Source organism: Enhydra lutris, unplaced genomic scaffold (assembly GCF_002288905.1).
Source record: "Enhydra lutris kenyoni isolate GAN:26980312 unplaced genomic scaffold, ASM228890v2 scaffoldscaffold21, whole genome shotgun sequence".
Lineage (NCBI taxonomy): Eukaryota > Metazoa > Chordata > Mammalia > Carnivora > Mustelidae > Enhydra > Enhydra lutris.
Window position 1 is genome coordinate 67,504,479 of NW_019154105.1, and position 23,043 is coordinate 67,527,521.

Here is a 23,043-nt window from a genome sequence, read left to right on the forward strand (position 1 = left end):
GGAGACTTACGGTGGAAAGATTTTCACAGCGGGACTGAATTGCCTGGATGAAGAGGCCACTGGCGGCGGAGTTCCGGTGAACAGCGCTAATGAAATCCTGCACGGGAGGCTCGTGGGACAGACTGATGAGGTCCTGGATATGATTCACGATGAGCCACGTTAGGTGCTCTGAATCGTGCAGGTTCTGACACTGCAGAGAAGGAATGACAAGACTCGTTCTCAAGTAGACAAGGACAGAACAGACGTGGATGCCCCAGAAAAGGCCAGAAGAGGCGGGAAGGGGAAAACAAATTCCAAAGTATAATCCTCACTGAAGCTATCTAGTGTCTGACCACCAATGATCATCAGGGTCGGAACTGACCTCACAGTCTCTGGCACCTTCTACCCTCCACTGGGGCTGAAGCGGTTGGTGGCTGGACCCCACCCGCTACGGGCACCTGCCAAGGACCGGCGACCCCACGGCAGAGGACCGATAGGGGCAGTGCTGCCCTGCCCCCAAGTGACAACCCATGCCGTGATGCGAGAGCGGGTGCCACAGCCTGGTCTGTCCAGGCTTTGTCTGGCCAACAGAGAGTGCTCCCCAGTTCTTCTCCGGCTCTGTGACAGGCCAGTGGGGAAAATGGGTTCCCTGTACCTGCCACAGTTTTGACAGAATTCCTGAATCCAAAATATGAATAGATTCCATGTATCAAATGGACATTAAGGGGAGAAATTTAAGATTATAAGGAAATAAATATCCATCTTTGAGTATGTATGTTGCCTTTTCATCTTAATTCATAATCGTCCTAGGCAGAAATTATAAAATGAGACCAATTCTTTGACATCTGGTTAATGATTAATATTTTCCATGTGGTATAATTTGATAGTATTGGTTTATAAAACTAGTATTTTCCTTCATTTCTGTGAAAGACATTATACAATTATACTAAATTATTTCTCAGAAGTAAAACAAGATAGAAAAACTAATTCAACATAAAGAATTAACCAAAAAATGAGTAACAATAAAAAAAAAAAATCTGTATGACAACCACCACTTGCTAGAAGGAGTGCCCTTCCTTTCCAATTGAGAACGTCACACACTTTGCTGTGTGAAAACAGTATGAACATGGCGCCGTGTTTGTGTCAAAGAAACACACATACTGTAACCAGTGGAGAAAAAGCACCAAATCCCAGCCAAAATGCCACAACAGGTTTTCTGAGTAGTGCAGTTACAAGGAGGCTGTATTTTCTTGTTTATTGGTTTTTATCAATTTTCTATGTTAAAATGTGTTGCTAGTTTTATGGTCAAAAGCTCTACAAAAGTTATTTTTAAAAAATGGATGATTCCAACAAGAATTCATTTTAAAATGCAACAATGGGCACCAACCTCCTCTGCACAGATGGGACGTTTGACGCAGAACCCCACTCCAAGTCACGCTTGCCGAGGAGGTGACAGGGGAGTGAAACCTTCCACAGACAAACCTCCACATCCGTGACCGGCCGGAGAAGGACGGGACACCTGCTGTGGCCCTGAGGCGACGGCGGGAGGTCGGTCTGCAGGAGCGTCCCCCACACTGGGGCTCTCCGGCCCCCTGCCCACCGGGACCCGTGTCCTGACTTACGACATAATCACAGAAGAGAATGAGAGCTCCCCTTCGCACTATCTCTCTATTGCACATCCCAAGCTTGCAGGCCGCACCGGGGTCCTCCTCCTCTCCAGGCATCTGGGGGCTGAGTGACTTCGTACTGGATAGACTGCGTCTCCTGTAAGGAGCAACAGATGCACTGACCATGTTTCCGGGATGAAAACAAGCTTCTCTTCAAAGCAGAAGACAACCAGAAGCTCAGTTCCCGCGCTGGAGCAGACAGGGTTTCAGCCCTGCCGCACACTCTTAGCGACCAACTTCTGAACCGTGGCAAAGCACGTGTGGGTGTCCCAAGAACATGGAGATCTCATGGGTGAACAGTCCAATGCTCGACTTAAGGCAGAATCTGCCATGAAGCCGCACTCTCCACCACTGCTCAGGCACTGGGCTCCCCCTGACCGTCCACGATTCCCAGCACGGATCTGTGTGATCGCTGCGCCCATCTGCCAGGACAGAGCCCTCATGCGGCTGGACTTGACCACAGGACGAATGGCGAGATGCTGCCACCCTCACCGGCCCACAGGGGACGTGCTGCCACACCACTGTCGGAGAGCACTTCTGCAAAACTCGCTCCCCACTTGCGAAGGTTACTTCACTTCTCAGTCGATGGGATTACACCCTTGGGATTCCCCAATGCTGCCACAAGCCCTCAAACGCACATGTCGCCACATCTGTGAACAGCCCCTGACTGCAGAGCCTAACCAGGTATGATACCCCTCCCTTAGCAACAAAGAGCCTATGCATCTCTGCTGAGGCTTAGCAGGGACAGAGGTCACATGAGGACAAGAATATTCTGAAATTTCTCAACTTCTCCTACAACACCTCAAAATTTACACGAGAATTGGTATAAAATAGTCTGCAGGTTAAAAAAAATGTTCCAACTGCAATTTCCCTGTCCTCAGCTGGTGAGTGGATATGCCACGACTATTATCTGTACAACGGAATACTATTCACTGGTCCGAGTGAATACTATTCACTCGTCCAAAGAACGCACCACTGAACCGTGCAAGGCCATAAATGAGCTTTATATCTCCTGCGCTAAGTGACAAAGCCAGACTCAAAAAGCTACAGACTGCAGAACTCGATCCATACGGCATTCTGCAACAGGCTGAACACAGGGATGGAGCATGGACCAGTAACTGGGGGGCAGGGGGCCGAGGGTGACCACAGAGGACAAAGGGGACATTCTGAAGTTATAGAAAGATCCTATATTGTGACTATGGCGGTGTTCACCTGACAGTATTTGGTACAAAAGAGTGTGTTTCCGTGTAGCGTTTAAGTCATAGGTCAATGAAAAACCCACCAACAGAAACGCCTCCTCTTCTCAGCCCTCCGGCCAGCCCCCATTTCACGATGGTACGGCTACAGGGGAGCCTCTGCGGGGAAGGGGGCAGAGCCTGCAATTCAATTTGAACGTCAACCCATGGCAATCCAAACTGAGTCCCAGCTTGAAGTGGGCAGCCCTGGAGACCTCAGGACAGATGCAGCCAGACACTGACGGGGAATGAACGCCCCAAATCCAGGGGGCCACACCACACCCCCAGTGCCATGGCACATGCAAGACCATAACAGGCCACCAGAAGGCCAGGCAGACTGGAAACAAATCAGTGAAGACAGAGCCCCCCAAATAAGAATTGGCCAGAGCACGGCCTCTCCATTCGCCCAAGAGCCTGCCTCCGAGCTGGGGAGGTCACTGTTGTGTGGGACCGCATCTATCTACTGAGTCTCCAGATACAGAAAAACGGAGGCCAGCCCTGTAGGGAGGGCCTGGTCAGTGTCCTGAGACAGAAAAGACAAAAAAGAGGAACACGGTTGGGAAAGGAAGAAGGGAAGTCTGACCTGGAGATGATACTCATGTGGTCACAGAGCACCGTCCAGAGCCCACGGAAAGCATCCTGGGGCCGATGCGTGAGCCAGGCCAGCTCTCAGGACGGGAGGTCAGGACAATACCAGCCGCACTTCTACAAGCCAGCAGCACACCACAGTACCATTTAAACAGCATTCCAAAACATGAAATGCATTAAATACGAGAAATGCTTGTACACGACACACTACAAGATGCTACTGTGGCAAATTTGAGACTGAAATACCCAAAGAGAGACCATGCTGGAAGACTGAGCGTCTGGACGCTGGACGCCAGTGCTCCCTCCGTCCCAGACCAGCTACGAGCTCCAGTGAGAGGCCAGCGGGCTCTTGTGGACACTGCCAGGCCGACTCTAAAACGTGTCATGGAAACGCAAAGAACCTACAGGAGCCGCAACTATTTTGGAAGTCAAGAGAGCGGGGGACCTGGCAGGGTAGCCAAGGCGACGACACTGTGTCAGCGGGGGAGGCGCCAGTTGAGGGGTGTGAGTGGAGTCCACAGGCAGGTCCATGCGTCTAAACTGCACCGCACACTGAGGAAGTGCCCAGGGAACTCACGAAAGAAAGTGCGGCCTTTTCGCAAAAAACAGTGAAAGAACCACCCTTCGGGGGGCGAGGTCGGGAGAGGACTCTTCACCCTCATGCTTTGTCACCCACAAAAATTAATTCAGAATGGTAAACAGCAAAGCTACACAATTTCCGGAAGAAATCATAGAGGAAAATCGTGACCCTGGGGTAGGCAAACATTTCTTGGATTGAACAGAAAAAGAATGAAAAAGAAAAACTGATGCACTTGTTTTAATAAAAACTTAAAAATTCTGCTCTTGAAAAGAAACCATTAAAAAAATAAAATGGCAAACCACAAATTGAGAGAAAACATTTACTTAGATCCAGAATATATAAAGAACTTACAACTCAACAACAAGATAGCAAACAGCCTAATTTCAAACAACGGGCAAGTATCTGAACACATGCTTTACGACAAGATCCACAAACGGTCAATAAAGCACATGAAAACGTGACCACCTTTACTCGCAAGTAGTGAAATGCAAACAGGGACCCCGAGAAGCCTCTGCAGCCGCTCCGAGGGCATGCAGGGAAAGCTCCCAGGCACTGAGTTTCGGTGAGGGCCTCACGCCCCATCTCCCACGTGTCCTCCCCTCCGGAGCAAACCTCTTCCTGGGGACTATTCAGAGCTGTGTGCTCCAAAATGTGCCCACTTCTGTGATCCCTCTTCCTCAACTTTTACTTGGAAAACTTTGAAGCCAACAGAAAAGCTGAAAGATGAATTCGATGATGTCACACCCTCTCCACCTAGATTCAACCACTATGTTGCCACCTTCACGCACACATGCACACCCCACACATGTGCACTCACACATACGACTCTACACGCATGCTCCACACACGCCCACACTCTACACATATGTGCACACCTCACACATAGGCACTCACACATACGCACACACTCTATACACACACATGCACTCTCCACATACACAAGCACACACCACACATGCACTCACACATACGCATACTTTCTGGCCTGCACCACCTGAGAGTATTCACGTGGGTGAAGACACTTCAACCCAAAGTACTCCAGCAGGGGTCCCTGAGAACTCATCACCACAAAACAACAGGTCTCCTGAACTCACATTCAAATTCCCTCCATTATCCCAATAGTGTTCTTTCTGGATGTTTTACACCCCAGATCTGTGGAAGGCCCTTCCTAATCAGACTGGGGTCCACCCTCCCACTTCCTCTTGACCCCACTCTAGGTCCCTCTGCCCTCACCACCCATCAGCCAACAAAAGGAGGACAAGGAGAAGGAGGAAGAGAAGGTGGGAGAAGTAGAGGGGAGGTGGGAGGGGCAAGGAAACTCAGTGACTCACACACCCACGGTGGTGACAGACAATTTCTCACCTTCTGTCCACCTGCACACACCTGCTAGCGTCAGCGGCTAACTCAAGCCCCAGCCCACCAAGTCCTCCCCACACAACTCAACCTCGGGTGCCCAGGGGAGTTTCCTGGGGAGACTGTGAGAACACGAAAGCCCAGGATCCTAATTCCTAAGGTACCCAGCTGCCAGGTCCAGCAGTGAGCTGGGTCGCAGTCCTGGTCCCTGGAACAAGGCCCCAGTGGCTCTGAGGCACAGTCCCTAAGGATTCAGGACCTGGCCTGGATTCCTGGGTTCCATGGACCAGAGCATTGGCAGTACCCGGGACCCTAGCAGAAAGGCAGAGTCCCAGGTCCAACTAGTGATCTGCTAAACCAGAACCTAATTTTAATAAGCTCGCTGGGGGATTTATATGTACAGCAAAGAAGCACTGAAGCAGACACTTGTTTCTGTTCCTGACTCTTATGGCACGTCATGTTCTTGAAGCATTTCCAATGTTCTCACTGGTCTGTCTACCCCAACTAAACTGTAAGCATGCAGAGAGCAGAAAACACATATTATTTTTCTTTGCACATACCACAGCATATAGCACAGACACTGAAAGATGCCTACTAACACTGGGTTTTCCAGCTGAAAGCAATGGAGTGGCCCAACTAGGCCCCCAGGCCTCACACAGCTCAGCCTTTCCACAATGAGCAGAAAGGAGCTGACCCCCACCCTGCTGCCTTTGCCTTCTCTCCTCACCGGGGGCTCTTGAGCCTTCCAGAAACTTGGCACTGAGGACTCAGCTCAGTGGATGGGCATCAAAGGTTCTATTCCCACATGTGTGTTAAGGTCTGAGCAGGACAGTGCCCAGAAATAAAGGCTAAACCCTGAAAACTTTTTGCAAAAAGGGGTCACCCCCCAATCAGATACTTCACAAGTCTTTGTGAATGATGAAAAATAGTATATTTCCAAGCAGTTTTGAAATGTTGCTCAGTAATTACTTCATTATCTAAGAATAACCAGAACCACATTTAACTTATAATGAAGTTAAGACGTTGCAACATGTCTGGCTCTGAAAGCAATTTAAGGACGAGAGCCTAACAGGAGGGATATGGCATGACAAGAACGACCCTCAAGAGAAGCCCTGTCAAAGAGACTGTCACAGAAACTGTATTTGGAAAGCTGCGGCACACTGAGTGCCTTCAGCCTGACCACATCTCCCCTGCTGTGCAGCGCCCACGGGAAGAAGGCAGAGCCGTGGCACGGTCCGCACGAAGCCTTGAAGAATCCAGGCCAGAGCTTGGGCTGCCCCAGTGCAAGGGCGGGATGGCCTTCAGGCCACAGGCCAGACGTACCTGGGGGTCTGCTGCACCTCTGCCCACCAGCGGTAGTCGGTGTGGCTGACCAGCAGCAGGATCTGGCACCAGAGCAGCACCAGGGCCGGGTGCGTGGGCACCATGGCGCGCACCTGCGCGTTCAGCCTCTCCAGGCCGTAGAAACTGCTGTCGGCGCTGTCTACCGTGAAGAGTCTGGAGGCAGCGGCTGTGATTCTTCGGAACATTCCTACGAACAAACCAGAAGGAGAACTAAGAGGGAAACATCTTTGCTGCTCATTGTGGCCACAGGAAGATCTTCCAGAAAAAGATACACCCTCAGCTCTTTCCTATACTCGCATATTCAAAGCATTTGGCGCTTAGAAAATCAGGCTTTCGAAGCAAAAGCCAGATAGGCTGCTTATCTAACACTAACATTCTCACTCTCCCGGGTACTCTCCCTACTGCTGTTAGCAAACTGTCCAGGAGCTCCACACCGAAAGCCGTGCCTGCATGTGACAGGGGACCCAGCTCCATGGAGAGCAGGCAGCCCGCACTCGGCCCCCAGGACAGCAAGGCCTCCATAGGGCCAGTTCTCTCCAGCGGGAGCCTCTCCACACCCTCCTCCTGCCATAACAAACATTTCCTTGGCTTCCAAAGAAGTACGGGGGGCCTCGTGGGCCACAGCATGTGCCAGAGGAAGAAGGCAGGCGGTGCGGCCCGCCAGGCCCCACCTCACGTTCCACAGGCCACTGTCTGAGAGCGGAGGGCCATGCACTCTGTGCACCCAGTGTGGGGCGGCCCGGGGCAGGGCAAGCCCACAGTCAGCCAGCCACAATCGTCTTGGGCGCGTCAGGGGCACACCCAACAGCATTCTGCCCACAGCCTGTCTGTGTCCTCCTCCTAGGAGCCTAGACAAATCCCTTCCAGGAATTCACCATTTCCTTCTGTCCCTTCCTTTGGATCAATACAAAGTCAGCTCAACACACCTCTCCCATCACTGGCCACGGCATCACGATAGCTAGCCCTCACTGCGAGGACCCGGAGACAGATAAACGCTGCACAGCACATCAGGGAAGACAGGGCATGGATGAGAGCAGGCCGAGGGCTCCCCGCCCTCTACATCTTCACCCTCCTGGCACCACAGCTGGGAAGTCAGAATCTTATTTCTAATTTGGGTTTCAACACATCCCAAATGCAAAGGGGTCCTAACATAGGCAAAGACAGACGACAGACCTATTCCCTACTACTTTGTGACTGGTTATGCTTCTGACCTGAGGCAGAGAAAGAGAGCTAACAAAAGCAGGACAGTCACGGCCCACAACACCAGGCTGGCCTCCTGGGATAACCAGGGAGCAGAACACACATATTCAAAACAGTAGTTCCAATGAGAAGATGTCCACTGCTCACCTGGTCTCTGGCCCCATTTCCAGGGTCTTCTCTGGGTGCTGTGTGGACAGCATCGCCCACCTCTGGCCCACCCAGCCTGGGCCCGGTCCTTCTCTGTACCCCTCATTACTATGTGGGCTCCTTGTAGGGCCAATGGACCCAAGGGAAGAGGCAGGCAGGTGCTGCCGTGGAGGAATGGGGAGCCAGGCCACAGAGCAGAGGGAATGACAGAGTACTGCTGTGGGGTATTACTCAACAGGATGGAAAACCATGGTCAGAGATGTGGCTCTACCATTTAGTTGGCCCTAGCACTACATTATCTGGGGTCTCAGCTTTCTTACCTGCAAAATGGAATTAAGAGCAGTAGCTGCGCACAGGGCTGCAATAGGATCCAAGAGTAAAACCGGAGTGAAGGGCTCAGTAGGGCGCTGGGCAAAGCAAGGACCAGCAAGCAGGGCTGCTGCTGGGGGGCTGTGAGGAATGGTTGCATGGCCTCTGGAGGGGCCACGAGAGCAGCGAGAAGTCAGGTGGTTCGCTGGGGCAGGGAGACCACAGTGACGCTGTTTTGTTTTGTTTTTAAAAATTTTATTTATTTATTAGAGAGAGATCACAAGTAGGCAGAGCAGCAGCCAGAAGGAGAGGGAGAAGCAGACTGCCCACTGAGCAGGGAGCCCGAAGCAGGGCTCGGTCCCAGAACCCTGGGATCATGGCCTGGGCAAAAGGCAGCCACCCAAATGACTGAGCCACCCAGGTGTCCCCACAGCGACGCTGGGGTTTGAACATCCACGATAGTGTGGAGCACATTGGCCAGAAGAAGCTAGAGTTGGGAGGCCAGAAGAAGCCAGAGTTAGGAGGCCATGCTAGGTGACGAGTTCAATTTTTATCATGAGTGTGAGGGGCTGGCAAGACACCAAGTCATAGGCTAGAAGGAGAATGGACATGAGACCCCAAGGCAGCCAGGTCAGTGCGGTGACCTAGGCTCTGCAGCCAGTGACGAGTTGTCTCTGCAGCAACAACCGGGCCAGGCCACCAAGGGGACAATCCTATTGAGCGAGAGGAGGGGGACAGGGAGAGGGACAGAGGCAGAAACAGTGGGAGAGAGAGAACAGAGATCAGCATGGAAACCAGGACAGAGAATACTCGATGATGAAGAAAAGACTTCTCTTCAATAAACGGTGTTAGGAAAACTGGATATTCACTGACAAAAGAATAAAACTGGACCCCTTCCTTCACTAACAGCAACTACCTCACCATCAGTGAGACTTAAATGTGGAACCTGAAAGCACAGAGCGCCTGGAAGAAAGCAGAGGGCAAGACTTCTGACCTGGGTACTGGCAACAATTTGTCTGGGTGTGTCACCTAAACCACCAGCAACAGAAGGAAAGATGAACAGGGGGGGACTGCCTCCAAGCGAAAGCTTCTGCACAGCAGAGGAAATGACCAATGAAATGAAAAGACAACCCACAGAACCGAATACCCATAAATTATACACCTGACAAGAGGCTAGTATCCGAAATATCTAAAGAACTCCTACAACTCAACAGCAAAAAAACCCCCCTAAAGAATCCAATTATAAGTGAGCAAAAGACCTACACAGACGTTTTTCCAAAGAAGACACAGAGATGGCCCAGAGGCACACGGAAAGATGATGGGCATCTCATCAGGGAAGTGGGAATCCCAACCGTAGTGAGATACCACCCACCACCTGCTAGAAAAGCTAGGATCATAAAGGCAAGTGCTGGCGAGGACATGGAGGAAGAGGAACCCTTTTGTGCTACTGGTCGGCACACAAACTGGGGCAGCCGTGGTGGAAAACAGTGTGGAGTTTCCGTAGAAAGTTAAAAAACCGAACCTCCACATGATCCAGTAATCCCGCTACTGAGCATTTACCTGACGGAAACAAAATCGCATCCCCGTGTATAATAGTAAGACATGGAGACAACGTTAAGTGTCCAACAGCATATGAACGGATAAAGATGGCGCACACACAATGGAATATTATTTAGCCATAAAAGGGAAGGAAATCCTGCCATTTCTGACAACATGGACAGACCCCGAGGGCATTATGTTACAGGAAATAAGTCAGACCAAAAAAGGCAAATACTGTGTGATCTCACGTACATGGGGAATCTCAAAACACCCAACTCTGATGCAGAGAACAGACTGGTGGCTGCTAGAGCTCGGGGCGAGGGGTGGGGGAACAGAGAGAAGGAGGTCAAGAGCACAAATTTCCAGGTGTAAGTTCTGAGCTGTCAGGTACAACACGATGACCGTGCTTAACTCTGCTCTATGATGTTCTTGAATGTTGCTGAAAGAGCGGATCTTCAAAGTTCTCATCTAAGGAAAAAGAAGATACCTACCTACGTGCGGGATGGACGGTACCTGAGCTTACTGTGGAGATCATTCCACAACAAGCTCACACATCCCCTCACTCTGTTGTGCCCCTTCGGCAACACAGCGTTCTGTGCTCAGTTCTACATCAGGAAAGCCAGGGTTGGGCAGACAGAAGGCAGGGACGCATGTAACTAGGAGGCTGGGAAAAAAAGTCGATCGAGCCAAGAGGTGAGAGGCTCAGTCCCCCATGCTCAGGCCTGGTGCTCTCAAGGTGAGGACGCAGGACAGAGCACATGGGGCCTCGCACGCCACTCCTGGTCAAAGGGCTATGGGGGGAGAATCCAGAGGGAAAGCCCAGCTTGAGAAACAACAGGAATAAACTCCAGAGACACTGACTTTGAAAAGCCATGTAGTAAACGCGGGCAAGAGAACAAAGGAAGCCGCAGAGCAAGGACGGTAAGACAGGACGGGTTGTTCCCCATTAGAGACAGGCTGATCTGCACAGCAGCAGGCCAGATGGAAAGCCCAACGTGCATGCTGCTCCCCAGTGCAACGGGGACTGGTGAGCACGCTCAGGGAAGACTCAAGACGCAAACTGGCAGGAGGTGATCAGGGCAAGAGCAGACACCGGGGGGAATGGGAGGAAGGGCCACAGGGTTGTTCCTCTTGGTCTCAAGATAAGTTAACCCCCAGGTGAGGGAGGGGTGTGGGCAACACCTATGGAGATGCTCCGCCCCCCGGCAGAGCGCAGGGATGGTGGGAATGCCCACAGAGCTGCGAAGGCTCTAGAGAGGCCCCTGGTCCACCCGGTGCCCTTGGCAGATGGCTGATGGCACAGCTGATCCTGCTATGACGCCTGACTCTGCTGTCTGTCCTCTGGAAACTCCTGGCTGTCATCCTTATGGCTTTGCCCCGAAGGTCTGTCCCCTCCGCCCACAGCGCTGTCGCAGGGAAGCAGTCACCCACTGGGGTGAACAAGCCCCTGGGTGGGGGCTGCCGAGAGCTGCACCACAGAAACACAAGCAAAAGGGATGTGGGTCACTTTCAGCCCAAGGCAACGAAGCCTCTTCTCTCTTCCCTCCCCTCCTCAACCAGCGAGGCCAGGGTGCTTTGCCCCAGGCAGCTGAGCCCCAGGAAGAAGAGAGGCCTGGGCTCGAATCTCCACATGGAGAAGAGCCAGCAGGGACCAGGAACAGCCTCCTGCATGGGCACAGATACAAAAGCAGCCCTCTGCTGTGGTAAGCCATCGAAATGCTGCTGTCCCCTTGTTAAAATCATTCCATGACCTGAATTAACAGGTGGGGAGTGTGGGTACTGGTCCTGGACGGGAGGAGGCACGGGGCAAGGTTTCGCCTCCGGGTCTTCTGAGCAGCGACCACAGGCTGAGATAGGAAGAAGGCAGGGCCCTCAGCCCAGGTGATGTCTGACGTGACTGGGAGGCAAGCGAAGCCAGGAGAGTCTGGACCTGGGAGAAGGGACAGGGCCTGGGGCCAAGTGACAGTGACAAAGCACAGATGAGCACCTGAGCCAGGAAGGCTCCTGGAGACCAGGAGCGTGGGAAGCAGAGCTGCAGGTGGCAGCCCCACGTCACTCAGGAAGTGCTCTGCACACGCGAGCCACTGCCCACACCATGAGCAACCGAGCAGCAGTGTGGCGTAAGAGAACGAACAAAGGGCAAGAAACAATGGCTGGTTTGCAATCTCGGTTTTATCACGGGAACTTCTGGAGCCTAAACCCTCTCTTCAGGAGAAAGGGGGGCTATTTCGCAGATCTGTCCTAAGGACTGATGGGGGGTACCATCGCGAACATTGTGATTCCTGGCAGGGTGGCCATCCTCGTCTTTGCCCAAGTCTGAACCAAGGCCAATCTTACTGCTGCAAGAAGAACTGTTTTCGAAGATCGCAATTTTCAGTGGAGGGCTGGAATTCACTGTCTTTTTTTTAGGCAAAGCATAAATAAAATCACCACTTTGTATGTTCTATGCACCTCTTTAACATAGAAGTACAAGATGATTTAAACTCTTACCTCAAAATCAACAGTTAATTCTGCCCCTTAGTATCGTTAGAGGAAATGTGGTCAAAATAAACAACATAGAGACAGACGCTCAGAAACACATACACCTTCTCTGCAAACACTGAACCACACGACAGCAGGAACAGACACTGCGCAATGCCCATGTGGCCATGTGGCCAGTACCAAGGCCTGAGCTCTGCCCCGATACCCTGTCCTGTCTGATATAGCGACCACTGGTCACACAGGGCCATTCAAATTTAAGTCAATTAAAAGAAATAAAATTAAAAAGTAGCTCCTTAATCCATCCTAGCTACATTCCAAGTGTCCAAAACCACACATGGCTGGAGGCAACTGAACTACGGCCGACACAGAATGTTCCCATGAAGCAGGCAGCCCTCATGGGCGGTGGTGCCGTGGACCACACACGCTTTCCCTGATATCTGAGCTGAAGAACACGAGGCGGCAAGGGGGTGAGTCCACGTGTGCCTGGAATGGCATGGAACTCCACGGGATGCGCAGGAGGTCACCCCTGTCCAAAGATGGAAGCAAGCAGCCCTTAGAGATGAACGGTGTCCTTCTGCTATCAGATCCAGACCAGTCAGTGGCCAAGTATCAGAATGACCGACATACTACAAGTGACCTATAACTCATGTAGCTTAAGTCTTTCCTCAACTTTAAACTTATTTTAGTGTGTCAGTGAAGCATAAATCAAAAGTTCTTCAAAACAAATATTCTTCCAATACTAGTAATGAAGAGGGCTTGAAGCTCTTGAGTCCACTTGATAATTAAATTCTGGCCATGCCCCTGTCCAAGGGCAATAGCAATTAAATGAGCAGCCATGAAGACGCCTCCTTCTCCATGCCCCCCACCCCTGCCCACCTCCCCGGTCGCCCTCTGACCCTCACCCCTCTGACCCTCACCTGGGCGCTCTCAGCAGCCATCTGGCAGAGCATGGCATCTCGCCTTTGGGCCTTAGCTTAACATCGCCTCCCAGGGACCCTGTCCTCCCTCCCCACCCCCATTCTGCCTATCGCTGAGCTACTTGCTTCCTGCACAGGAAACTTCCAGACTCAAGAGTCCCTGCCTGTGTATCATCCTCCCCACTGGCCTGCAAGCTCCACGAAGGTAAGAGGCACACCAGCCCTCCTGAGCACCATGGCCCTGGTGCGCGGCCTGCGGCAGGCTCACCTGATGCCTCAAGCGAAGAGAGGCTGGATATGAGCACAGTCTCCTCCCCGCGGGACCTACTTGGTGCGTGTGCGTGTTTTCATTTGTACTCAAGTAATATGGACACGACTTAAAAGTCCAATAATAGAGAGGGGCTTCTGATTTTACAAATGCCCTGCCCCATCCCTTTTCAGGCAACTGCTGTCCTGCTTCTAGTTCTGACAGTCACCTCCGAAGTTCAATCTGACATACTTTTATCAGCTGTAGCAGCCCATCTATTATTCTCTCTGCTCCTCTTGCCCTCATGAGGAAGTGGCCCTCGCTCGCTCTCAGCAGGTGCTGCCCGATATCTCACCAGGCCCACGTAGCCCAGCGCCCAGAACTCACAGGACTCACACCGGGGCTCAGACCACAGGTGCCCGGGGGTCATCCTTCCTGCCATGGGGAAGGAGCCCACCAGAGAACAGAGCCAACACAGATCAGAGTTGAAACATGGAAATACTCGACAGGGCAACAGAATGAAAACGACTGAGGTCGTCATACCTAACAAGAACAGTGACCTCTGCACTTCCAGTAACTCTAAGCAGTCATTCCTTTTCTTGTTCTAGCATAGGACAGGGTCCTGCTGAGTGATGGTTCCAGATTCTACCCTATTAGAGATGTACCTCACTCATGGCACCTATCCATTTAAATTCCATTTTTGTCCTATTTAGTTACCTCTGTAGCCTCTATTTCCTGTTGTGTCAACTTTAGATAGGACTGTATAATCCCCACAATGCAAGATGAGATTAGTGACCCTTCTGTCCCTCCACCTTCTTCTCTATCTTCCACTCCCAAATTAAGTTGGTTAGTTTCCCTTTTATTTTTCTTGGAAATAAAAACATTTTCATTCTGTTCTGAAACCAAAATTAGATAAGTCTTCAATGTTTTATTCACACATTGACTTAAACTCAATTGAAAAATCAAACAGCATTTATAATTATGTGAATATAGTTTCCCACAAAGTCAAGAAACATGAACAACATTTCCTATATGTCCTTGGTCACGACCCCTGAGCCACTTAAAGCAGCTTCTTAAAGTCAAGGCTTTCAATCAGATTGATTGTTGAAAATCACACCATGCTTTGGTTTGCTTTGTATTTGGACCATGACTTCCTTGCTGTTTGTTTTTCCTGGAGATCAGAACTGCCTCTCACTTTTCCTGCTGAAAGAAGAGCGAGCTGTAGCCCATAACTAAAGTCTTCCAGCTTCTCACCCATTTAATCTAAGCCAAGGCATTCTTCTCAAGAACACTCATTCCTCTTTAGAAAGGACTGACTGTCCTAATATGGACTTCGTGCTTCCTATGCATGCTGCAAGGCTGCCTTCTTGTGACTCCTCTCTCTTGGGTTCACTGCCCTTTTTAATTCACAATCACATGTGAAAGTACAAAAACATCTTGGGCTTCTAAATGTTGAAGAGAGGAGGAAGCCCTCAGGTTTACTTTTTCTCACCAATAAAACATTTTCAATTTTTTAAAAATTATATGACTTTTTAAGATTGTATGACTTTTTAAGATTTTTAAAAATTGTATGACTTTTTATTTATTTAAGAGAGAGAGAGAAAGAGAGAGAGCATGAGCGGGGGTGGGGGGAGCAGGCTCCCCACTGAGCAGGGAGGCTGACATGGGGCTCCATCCCAGGACCCTGGGATCATGACCCAAGCCGAAAGCAGACGCTTAACCGGCTGAGCCACCCAGGTGCCCCAACAAAACCTTCTCAAATGTACATTACGCACCATAGAGCTTACACCGGGCAGCAAAGTCCCTACCTCTGACAGCATACAGTACAGGACGCGGAACAAACAGATGCTCTGTGAAGACCAGTCTGAAGCACCTACCAGACTTGAAGATGTGAATCAGACACATTAGCAGCGTGCCTAGCTCTTGACAATAGAAAGTATGTTGCTGTTCACTCATTTCCACTTTGAGCTGCTTTGTAACAATATCCTCCAAAAGAATGCCAACTAGTTGTAGTAGAAACCTTCAAAGAAAGGGAAAAGTCTGACATCAATTAGGTGACTGTTTCAGGGCACTTACATGAGGTCTACTGTAAAAATACGTATGTATGGTAGACAGAGCTGGAGCAAAAACATAAGTAAACAAAGTGCAACATTTAATACCATCTCTTTGTATTAAGTCCCTTTCCCTCTCTGTATTACCTGCCTCACTTATGAGATGGCAATAAACTATCACCCACAGGGCAGTTAGTTTAAAGCCCTGCAAACCATGAAGCATCACAGAAGTCCAAGACAACAATCCACGTAGGAATTTAGTGCATGATCCATTTTAACCCCCTGCTTAGCTGTGGCAGAGGGAGCCACAGGCTACCTCTGTTTGCTGAATCTGCAAACAAAAGGGTGTCGGGCAGGTTTACTGGATTTCTCTTCACAAATGCACAGGCACCCCCACCAATGACCAATAAACGGAAGGCTGAATGGATTTTCCATGGGCCCGCCTGGAAGGAGCACGGCCCGCCTGGAAGGAGCACCACACTCATGGGACATCCCACCCCTCTACCTCACTCCCCGGATCCGGGGAAGGTGGACACACACTTCTCTAGGCAATAAGCATTTACTGGGCGTGACTTTTGATCTACCCTCAAGGAGCTTCCAAATAATTTGTGAGGGTAGACACGATTTGATACAAGTACACCAAGGGGAACACAGTGGAAACAGTCACCCTGGCAGGAGGAAAGATTTTATTACTGATTGTTTAGAATGGCCCGCACACATGAGAATAAAAATGAGACTTTTAGGGGATTTTCAGAGATTTTTAAATTCTTTGCAGGCAACACAACATGCATCCTTACTGCTGGCACCTAGGTCAGGCTGGCCTCAGCCTGCACTGCCATGGTGAGCCACTATGTGGTCCTTAACAAGGATACGGGACAGGACGTGACTGAACTCTAAGAGACATGAACCCAGTGCCACAGATGAGGCAGGTCGGGAATAGAAAGCATACCCACGCAGACTACTTTACCCCCACTTACAGCACTGAAGCAAGATCAGGAGCTACGGCAGACTTACTATTCACAAAATGTGACTTCCTAAAGGCCATGGGATGGGTAAAGGCTTGAATAGACAGCATACCTTGAAAACGTTTCCTCTGGCAAACTCTTGATTTGCCTTCCTTCACTGTGTTCTTCCGGTGTTGAAGTACTGTCCCCGTCTCTTAACCTATTAATTACTGGACAGCAGATTAAATATGGGGAGAAGGAGAGCTCCTGAATACGAGAGAGAACAATATCTTCAGTCGACTGGGAAATCAGAACCCTCAAAATGGCTAGGATTCCTGAGATCCACAGTTGAACAGTGCTTACAGATGCCTAAAAGACAGAAAATAAGTGACAGTTAAAATAAAAAGAGAATAAAAAAAAAAAAACTTACCATAAAGCTAGTATCACAATAAAAACAAACGAGAGAATCACATTTTTCCTGAGTGCCAGTCTCATGGATGAAAATTACCCCTATTTTACCATTCTATCAATAAAGCCAATAAATTATCATCTGTTTAAAAATGTGGTCCCAGATAAGCAGCATCAATACCATCTGGGAACCTGTTTAAAATGCAAATTCCCAGCCCCACCCTGCCGGCCTGAGTTCCCAGCTAACTCTGATGAACACTGCACTGCACAGTCACACATCAAAGGGGCCACCACGAGGCAAGACACTCACCATTGTATCTGGAGTGACAAACATACTCCGTAATAACATGTCCACGGGACGGAGGGAGGAAGGGGCCAGAATCTCAAATAAAGTATTTAACACTCCAAGGGCTTCATGAGAATCAATGTGCATCTGTTGCAATTAAACATCACAAAGCCAAAAAAATATTAACATTTCTACGTCAGGTTAGGCACCTCTAGGCCAGATGACCTTGACCATCCAAGCCTTACCACCCCTGCCTTTAAAAGCGTCCTTAGTAGGGAACCAGGCACACGGTTTTTAGAACACTGTAGCAGCTACATCTTACCCACAGGGAAATCTTTTCATTTAAATTTTTATTATATAAACAATGTACATTTTCTGTAAAAGATTGAAACATTTAACAGTATGGAAAAACCAGCTGGAATCCCAGCACTCGATATGAGCACTACCCACACTCCCGGACCGTCTCTCATGCCTCTCTCTCTCTCTCTATACTCACACAGAATTTACCGATAGGAGAAATCACACACACTCTTTTCCTTTCTTCGCTTTATCTGCACCCCATTCATACTCAGCTGATTAGACCAAAAGTTAATAAACAGGTGTACAGCTGACTTTTGAGCAACATGGGGGTCAGAGGGACCCACCCCCACAGAGCTGAACATTCCTGTGTAACACTGGCTTCCCCAAATGAACTACTACTAGCTTACTGACAACCAGAAACTAACCAGTAACAGAAACAGCTAATTGACACATATTTTGCATACAGATTACATACAGCATTCTTACAATACAGTAAGTAAGAGAACAAAGTGTGATTAAGAAAATCATAAGGAAGATGAAATAGATGACAGACTGTGGGTCTGCACAGTTCGAACTCGTGCTGTTCAAGGATCAACTGTATTTCTCTTTATCTTTCTCCATGTTCCTATAATCCTATATCCACACATGTAAAGAGGTTTTTGTTTAAGATATTTTGAAATATCTTGTTATGAACGTCTCTGCTTTCTTCCTTAAAAATGGAATGGAGAACTCCCAAGGCAACAGAATTTGAAATCTAACGTTTTTAATGGATGCAAACTATTCTGAGCTTAGTGTCTCCCTCAGTATGTTGAAGCACTGCCTTCCTGCCGGGCTCCACTCTTCCCGCAGAGCGCGTCCCTAGCCAGGGAGCCCGTCTGACCTGTCTGCAGAGATGCGCTGTTCTCAGGGACCCACCTCCATGGTCAGGAGAGCCACTGGAGAGCTTCCACACTGCTGGCATCCACCCCGGCCTGCACTTGCCCCACCAGCTCTGCCTCTTCTGGGTCTTTAGCAGGCATACACCGGACCCACAGCCAGGGCCACGCCCAGCCCTATGAGGGCAGTAACCTCTGCCTTTGGCCTCAGTGTACACACAGGCACTGCCTGACCTCTTTCCACCTCTGGCTGCCACATCGCTTCTATTCCTTCTCAGAGCCTATTTCTTGCCTAGGCCTCTCTCCCATCACTCCTGAGCGAGGTTTCCACACCCACCCAAACCGCTCCCCGGTGTCCACCAGTCTGCCAAATGCATGGGTGGCTCCCAGCTCATGTGCTCAGCCGGTGAGCAGCTGAGAGCTGACCCCTCCACAAGATGCCTTCCTTTCTTAGCTTCGACACTGCCACTCACCTGCTCTTCCTTCCCTGCCTCCTCCATGGGCTCCGCCTCTAAACTCAGAGCTCACCTTGCCCTCCTTCCCAGCTACACAGGGTCCCACAGTTACCTCTTCCCATCCCAGTGTTCACCTCTACTCAGCTCCATCTTGACAACTACAGACTCGTGCATCCAAACGCCGACCTCAGCCTCCCCAGAGTGCCTCCCAGGTTGCTGGCCACACACACCCAGACCAGGATCTCTCCTCCTCATCCCCCCATCTCGGCAGATGGGAGGCCCATCATCCATGAGCACCCCTCCTCCCATCCCCGTGAAGTCAGGCCAAACTTCCCAGCTCTGCTCCGCACCATCTGTGGCAGGCAGCTACTACTCGCCCCTTCACTCACCACCCTGGGGCCCACGACCTCCGTGCCACAGGCTGGTGCCCCTGCTCAGCCCTCCGTCCCACCCTGCGGCGATCCTCAGCCCCCAAAGCACACCACGCCACTGCTTTGTACCAAACCCCTGACAGGCTCCTCCAAGTCCTCCACGCCAGCCAGAGAGGCCATCCACGGCCCCCAGACCCTGGCCATCCTCCCTGCTCCACGCGCACGGCCTCTCAACATTCTCTGATCATAGCGGGCATGCTCCCATACCTTAGGGCCTGCACTGCTACTTTCTCCGCCTAGAAAGCTCTTACCCAGGTCAAGCTTACACAAACTGAGCAACACAGCCCTGCCTGGACACTGCCACCTGTTGTTTCTCCTTGGCCCACCCCACACAGTGCCTGCTGTCTGGGGTCTCACACACGTCAACGAGTTACTTCTGTGGTGGATCTCCTCTACCTCCATCCGGTGAAACTGTGACTCCTGAGGCCAGGCTTTTCGCCAGCTCTGTTCATTCCATATTGACTGCTCGTACTGAAAAGGGCCCCCACCACCTGTGCGTGCAGCATGCACCCGCACAAGCCACCCAGCGGGTCCCGTGTGGCAGTTCACACGGCTTCATGGGGGTGGGGGTCACCTGCACAGTTACCATGCCTTCCAGCCCCACCTTCCTTAGATTGTGTACAAGACAAATGAGAGACTGGAATAAAGTTTCTGGAATAGTGTTCTAAAAATACAGATCCACAGGCATGGAACCCAAGACTATGTTAAAACACCACATTCACTAACTTATCAAAACTGCCCTCTGTCAGTGTCACTGGAAGTCAAGACTCCCTCCCTATAACGTGGCTGCTTGATGACAAGTCCATCAGGACCCAGCATGGAGCTGAAGCTACGAAGACAGTAATGACTACCGCATCCTGTCTACACATTTGCACCAGCTGCCAACAGTCATGGACACTGCCTGTCCCCCAGAATAATTGCTTCCTCCACTGGGACAATTGGGATGAACCAACAGTACCTCCTGGCCGCATCCAAAGCGCTTGAGGCCCAGAGGCCTGCTGACCACTGGTGAGGTTCCTGGCGGGGCAGCAGTGGCACCCCCTGCCGCCCTGGGACACCCCCAACACTGTATTTACGAAGGTGCTGCTGCACCTGCACAGGGCACCCTATCCTTGGAAACCCAGTAGCAGACATGGTTCAGAAGCTGTGTCGAGTGGGCTCCATGCCCCACGGCATGGCCATCACCTCGCTCCACTGCAGTTATGGAAACAACTGATCACACTGCTCAATTACAGAAGTTCTGATTAAATGATGGATCACGGATGATCAGGGACAACAAACACCTCAAGATCAAGTACCAACGCCTGCCTGACCAGAATGAGGGCGGGAGGGCAGCCAGACGGGAAAGGACACGGCTCTGGACTGAGACAGGCTGGCTCCGCCTTGGCCCCAGCAATCTCCGGCCGTGCAGCTCTGGGCGGGCGTGGGCTCCGCTCTTGCGAAGCAGGAAACACAGCAACCCAAGAAGGTCACTGAGAATGAATGAAATCCTTGCCCTGTTGAGTGGCACTGAGGACGACCAGAAACTGAGTTTATTACGACTCAGTGAAATGCCAATCCCAAGTGCCATTTCCTACAGGAATCTTTGCCACTTAGGAAGGTGCCCCAGGGACCCCACAGAATGAAGCAGACGGGGACAAACCTGCTGCTTGGCTAACATCGGGAGGATGACGTCGGCGATCTGCCGGGACAGTCGTTTCCATTTGTCTTCATTCTCCTTGTGGCACTGCTGCAAGACCAGGATGAACATCTCCAGCACCTGCAGAGGGAGTTGGGGGGGGGGTCAGAGTGCTCACAGATCACACGTGCCTGCCTGCTGCACTGACCCCAGCTCAGCAGGAGGGCTCCACGAGGCAAACACGATCCCTGGTGAGGGCCTGATGTACCCAATGCCAGCCTGGCCCACGGGACACGGGACACATGGGAAACCAGAAGAAAACGCAAGAGGCATACTCCAACTGCCCACTCCTTGGGAACACGAGCTATTATTATATTTCTATGCTTCTATGGGGTTTACAAGATTTCACAATCAAACAAAAGGCACAAAAAGAAAATCAAATTTATACTAACCTTTGGAAAAATGCAAACACAGCCCTGACTAGCCCGCAGATGCCTCCTGACTTTTGTCTACATTAATTTCAACTCTGCTCTTCGCAAAGCTACCCTCCTACTGAGCCGTACTTACTGTCAGAAAAGTTACCCAGGGTCGAGCACGAATTTATGAGCGATCAGTTCTGAGCATAGACAGCTAAATCTGTTTTGGTAAATAAGTTTGATTGGCACACTGGCTGGGACAGCTTTTGTCCCGAGCAGCCAACCTGGGTTATTGCAACCAATGCCCAAGAACCGGCAAAACTGAAAATACTTATCAGCTACTTGTTGATGAAAATGCCCGGCGGCCTGGCCTGTTCACCAGGAGCACTACAGAGAGAGCCAAGCCAATGCAAGCCCACCCTGTAAGAAGCCTGCGCCCCTACAGCCATGCCTTGGCTCAGTGTGCTTGGCAGCATTCTCCCACAAGAGGGGGGATCTGCACTCCATTCTGACTCTCCTCGACAAAGCCTAGCCAACCCTCTCTGTCCTCTCAAGAAGCAGATGAAGAGCTCCCCGAGTGCACTCCCCGGGCATCCCCTCAACCCAGGGTGCTTTGTACTTTTCATTGTAATTATGGGATTTAATTAAACAGTAAGCATTTAATTAAACATTACACAGATTAACCAAAATGAGAATGCACAAAGAAAGTGTTTCCACGAGAAAAGCTTATGACTTTAATATTCAAAGACAAACAACTACCAAGAATTACGCAACAGCCAGGCAAGCGTGCACGCTAAGAGCGACATCACTGCAAGCTACATCTCTGCACTGAGGCCCCCTGATTGGCCCGAAACTGCTCCACCTTAAGGAAAACAAAACCTCACTCTGCACAAAGGAGAACAGCCTTGCCCTGCTTCAACACGTGGATGGATGTACAAGCTAAAGTCTTCAGATTATTTCAGATGTGAGGGTTTTTTTTTTTAAAGATTTTATTTATTTGAAAGAAACAGAGCACAAGATGGGAGAGGGGCTGGGGGAGAGGAACAAACTCCCTGCTGAGCAGGAAGCCTGATGAGGGATTTGATCCCAGGACCCCAGGATCACAATCTGAGCTGAAATCAGATGCTTCACTGACTGAGCCACCCAGGCACCCCTCAGATGTGGGATTTTTCAAATCATCTTTTAGAATTCTATCATTCTGATCAATGGCAATTAACAGATTTTGGAGAAGAGGGTCTCCAATTTATTAACGTCCTTGAATGACCTAGTGACTGTCAGCCAGGTGGCAGTCAACGTCCCCAGGTAGCCACACAGCTTTAAATCAAACCCAAGCCTAGCCCTCCCTGGCAGCTCCCCAAACTGAGCACCCCGGGCAGCATGAAGGATCACCCGCGAATTAGCGGACAGTGGGCCACAGGCCATTTCCTCCTGCCCCTGCTGGGACTGCGCCCTCTTACCTGATGATGCTGGACGAGTCTCAGCAGCATCGACACCACCACCTCTTTTTGGGTTTCAAGCTCTTTTCCAGCGTCGGCTTTGTTGGTCCCTCTCAGTACAAAGAGGTCATGCACTATTGGCTGCAGAGCTGGAATGGCTGTGGGGCACAAAAGGAGGGTCAGAAGGCATCACAAACCATGAGACTGCAGACACAGCTTAACACCTCCAAAATGTGT

General features: G+C 50.5%; 1 protein-coding gene across 1 annotated transcript in view; it reads right to left on the reverse strand.

Annotated features, from left to right (window-relative positions):
• The window catches only part of LOC111149245 (huntingtin), a 140,170-nt gene that overhangs the window by 32,510 nt on the left and 84,617 nt on the right, over window positions 1-23,043 (reverse strand). Inside the window, 8 exon segments of the mRNA XM_022506203.1 lie at window positions 11-190; window positions 1,602-1,743; window positions 6,726-6,933; window positions 15,464-15,606; window positions 16,715-16,950; window positions 17,300-17,422; window positions 20,979-21,095; window positions 22,828-22,964. Coding sequence (XP_022361911.1) covers window positions 11-190; window positions 1,602-1,743; window positions 6,726-6,933; window positions 15,464-15,606; window positions 16,715-16,950; window positions 17,300-17,422; window positions 20,979-21,095; window positions 22,828-22,964 — 1,286 coding nt within the window.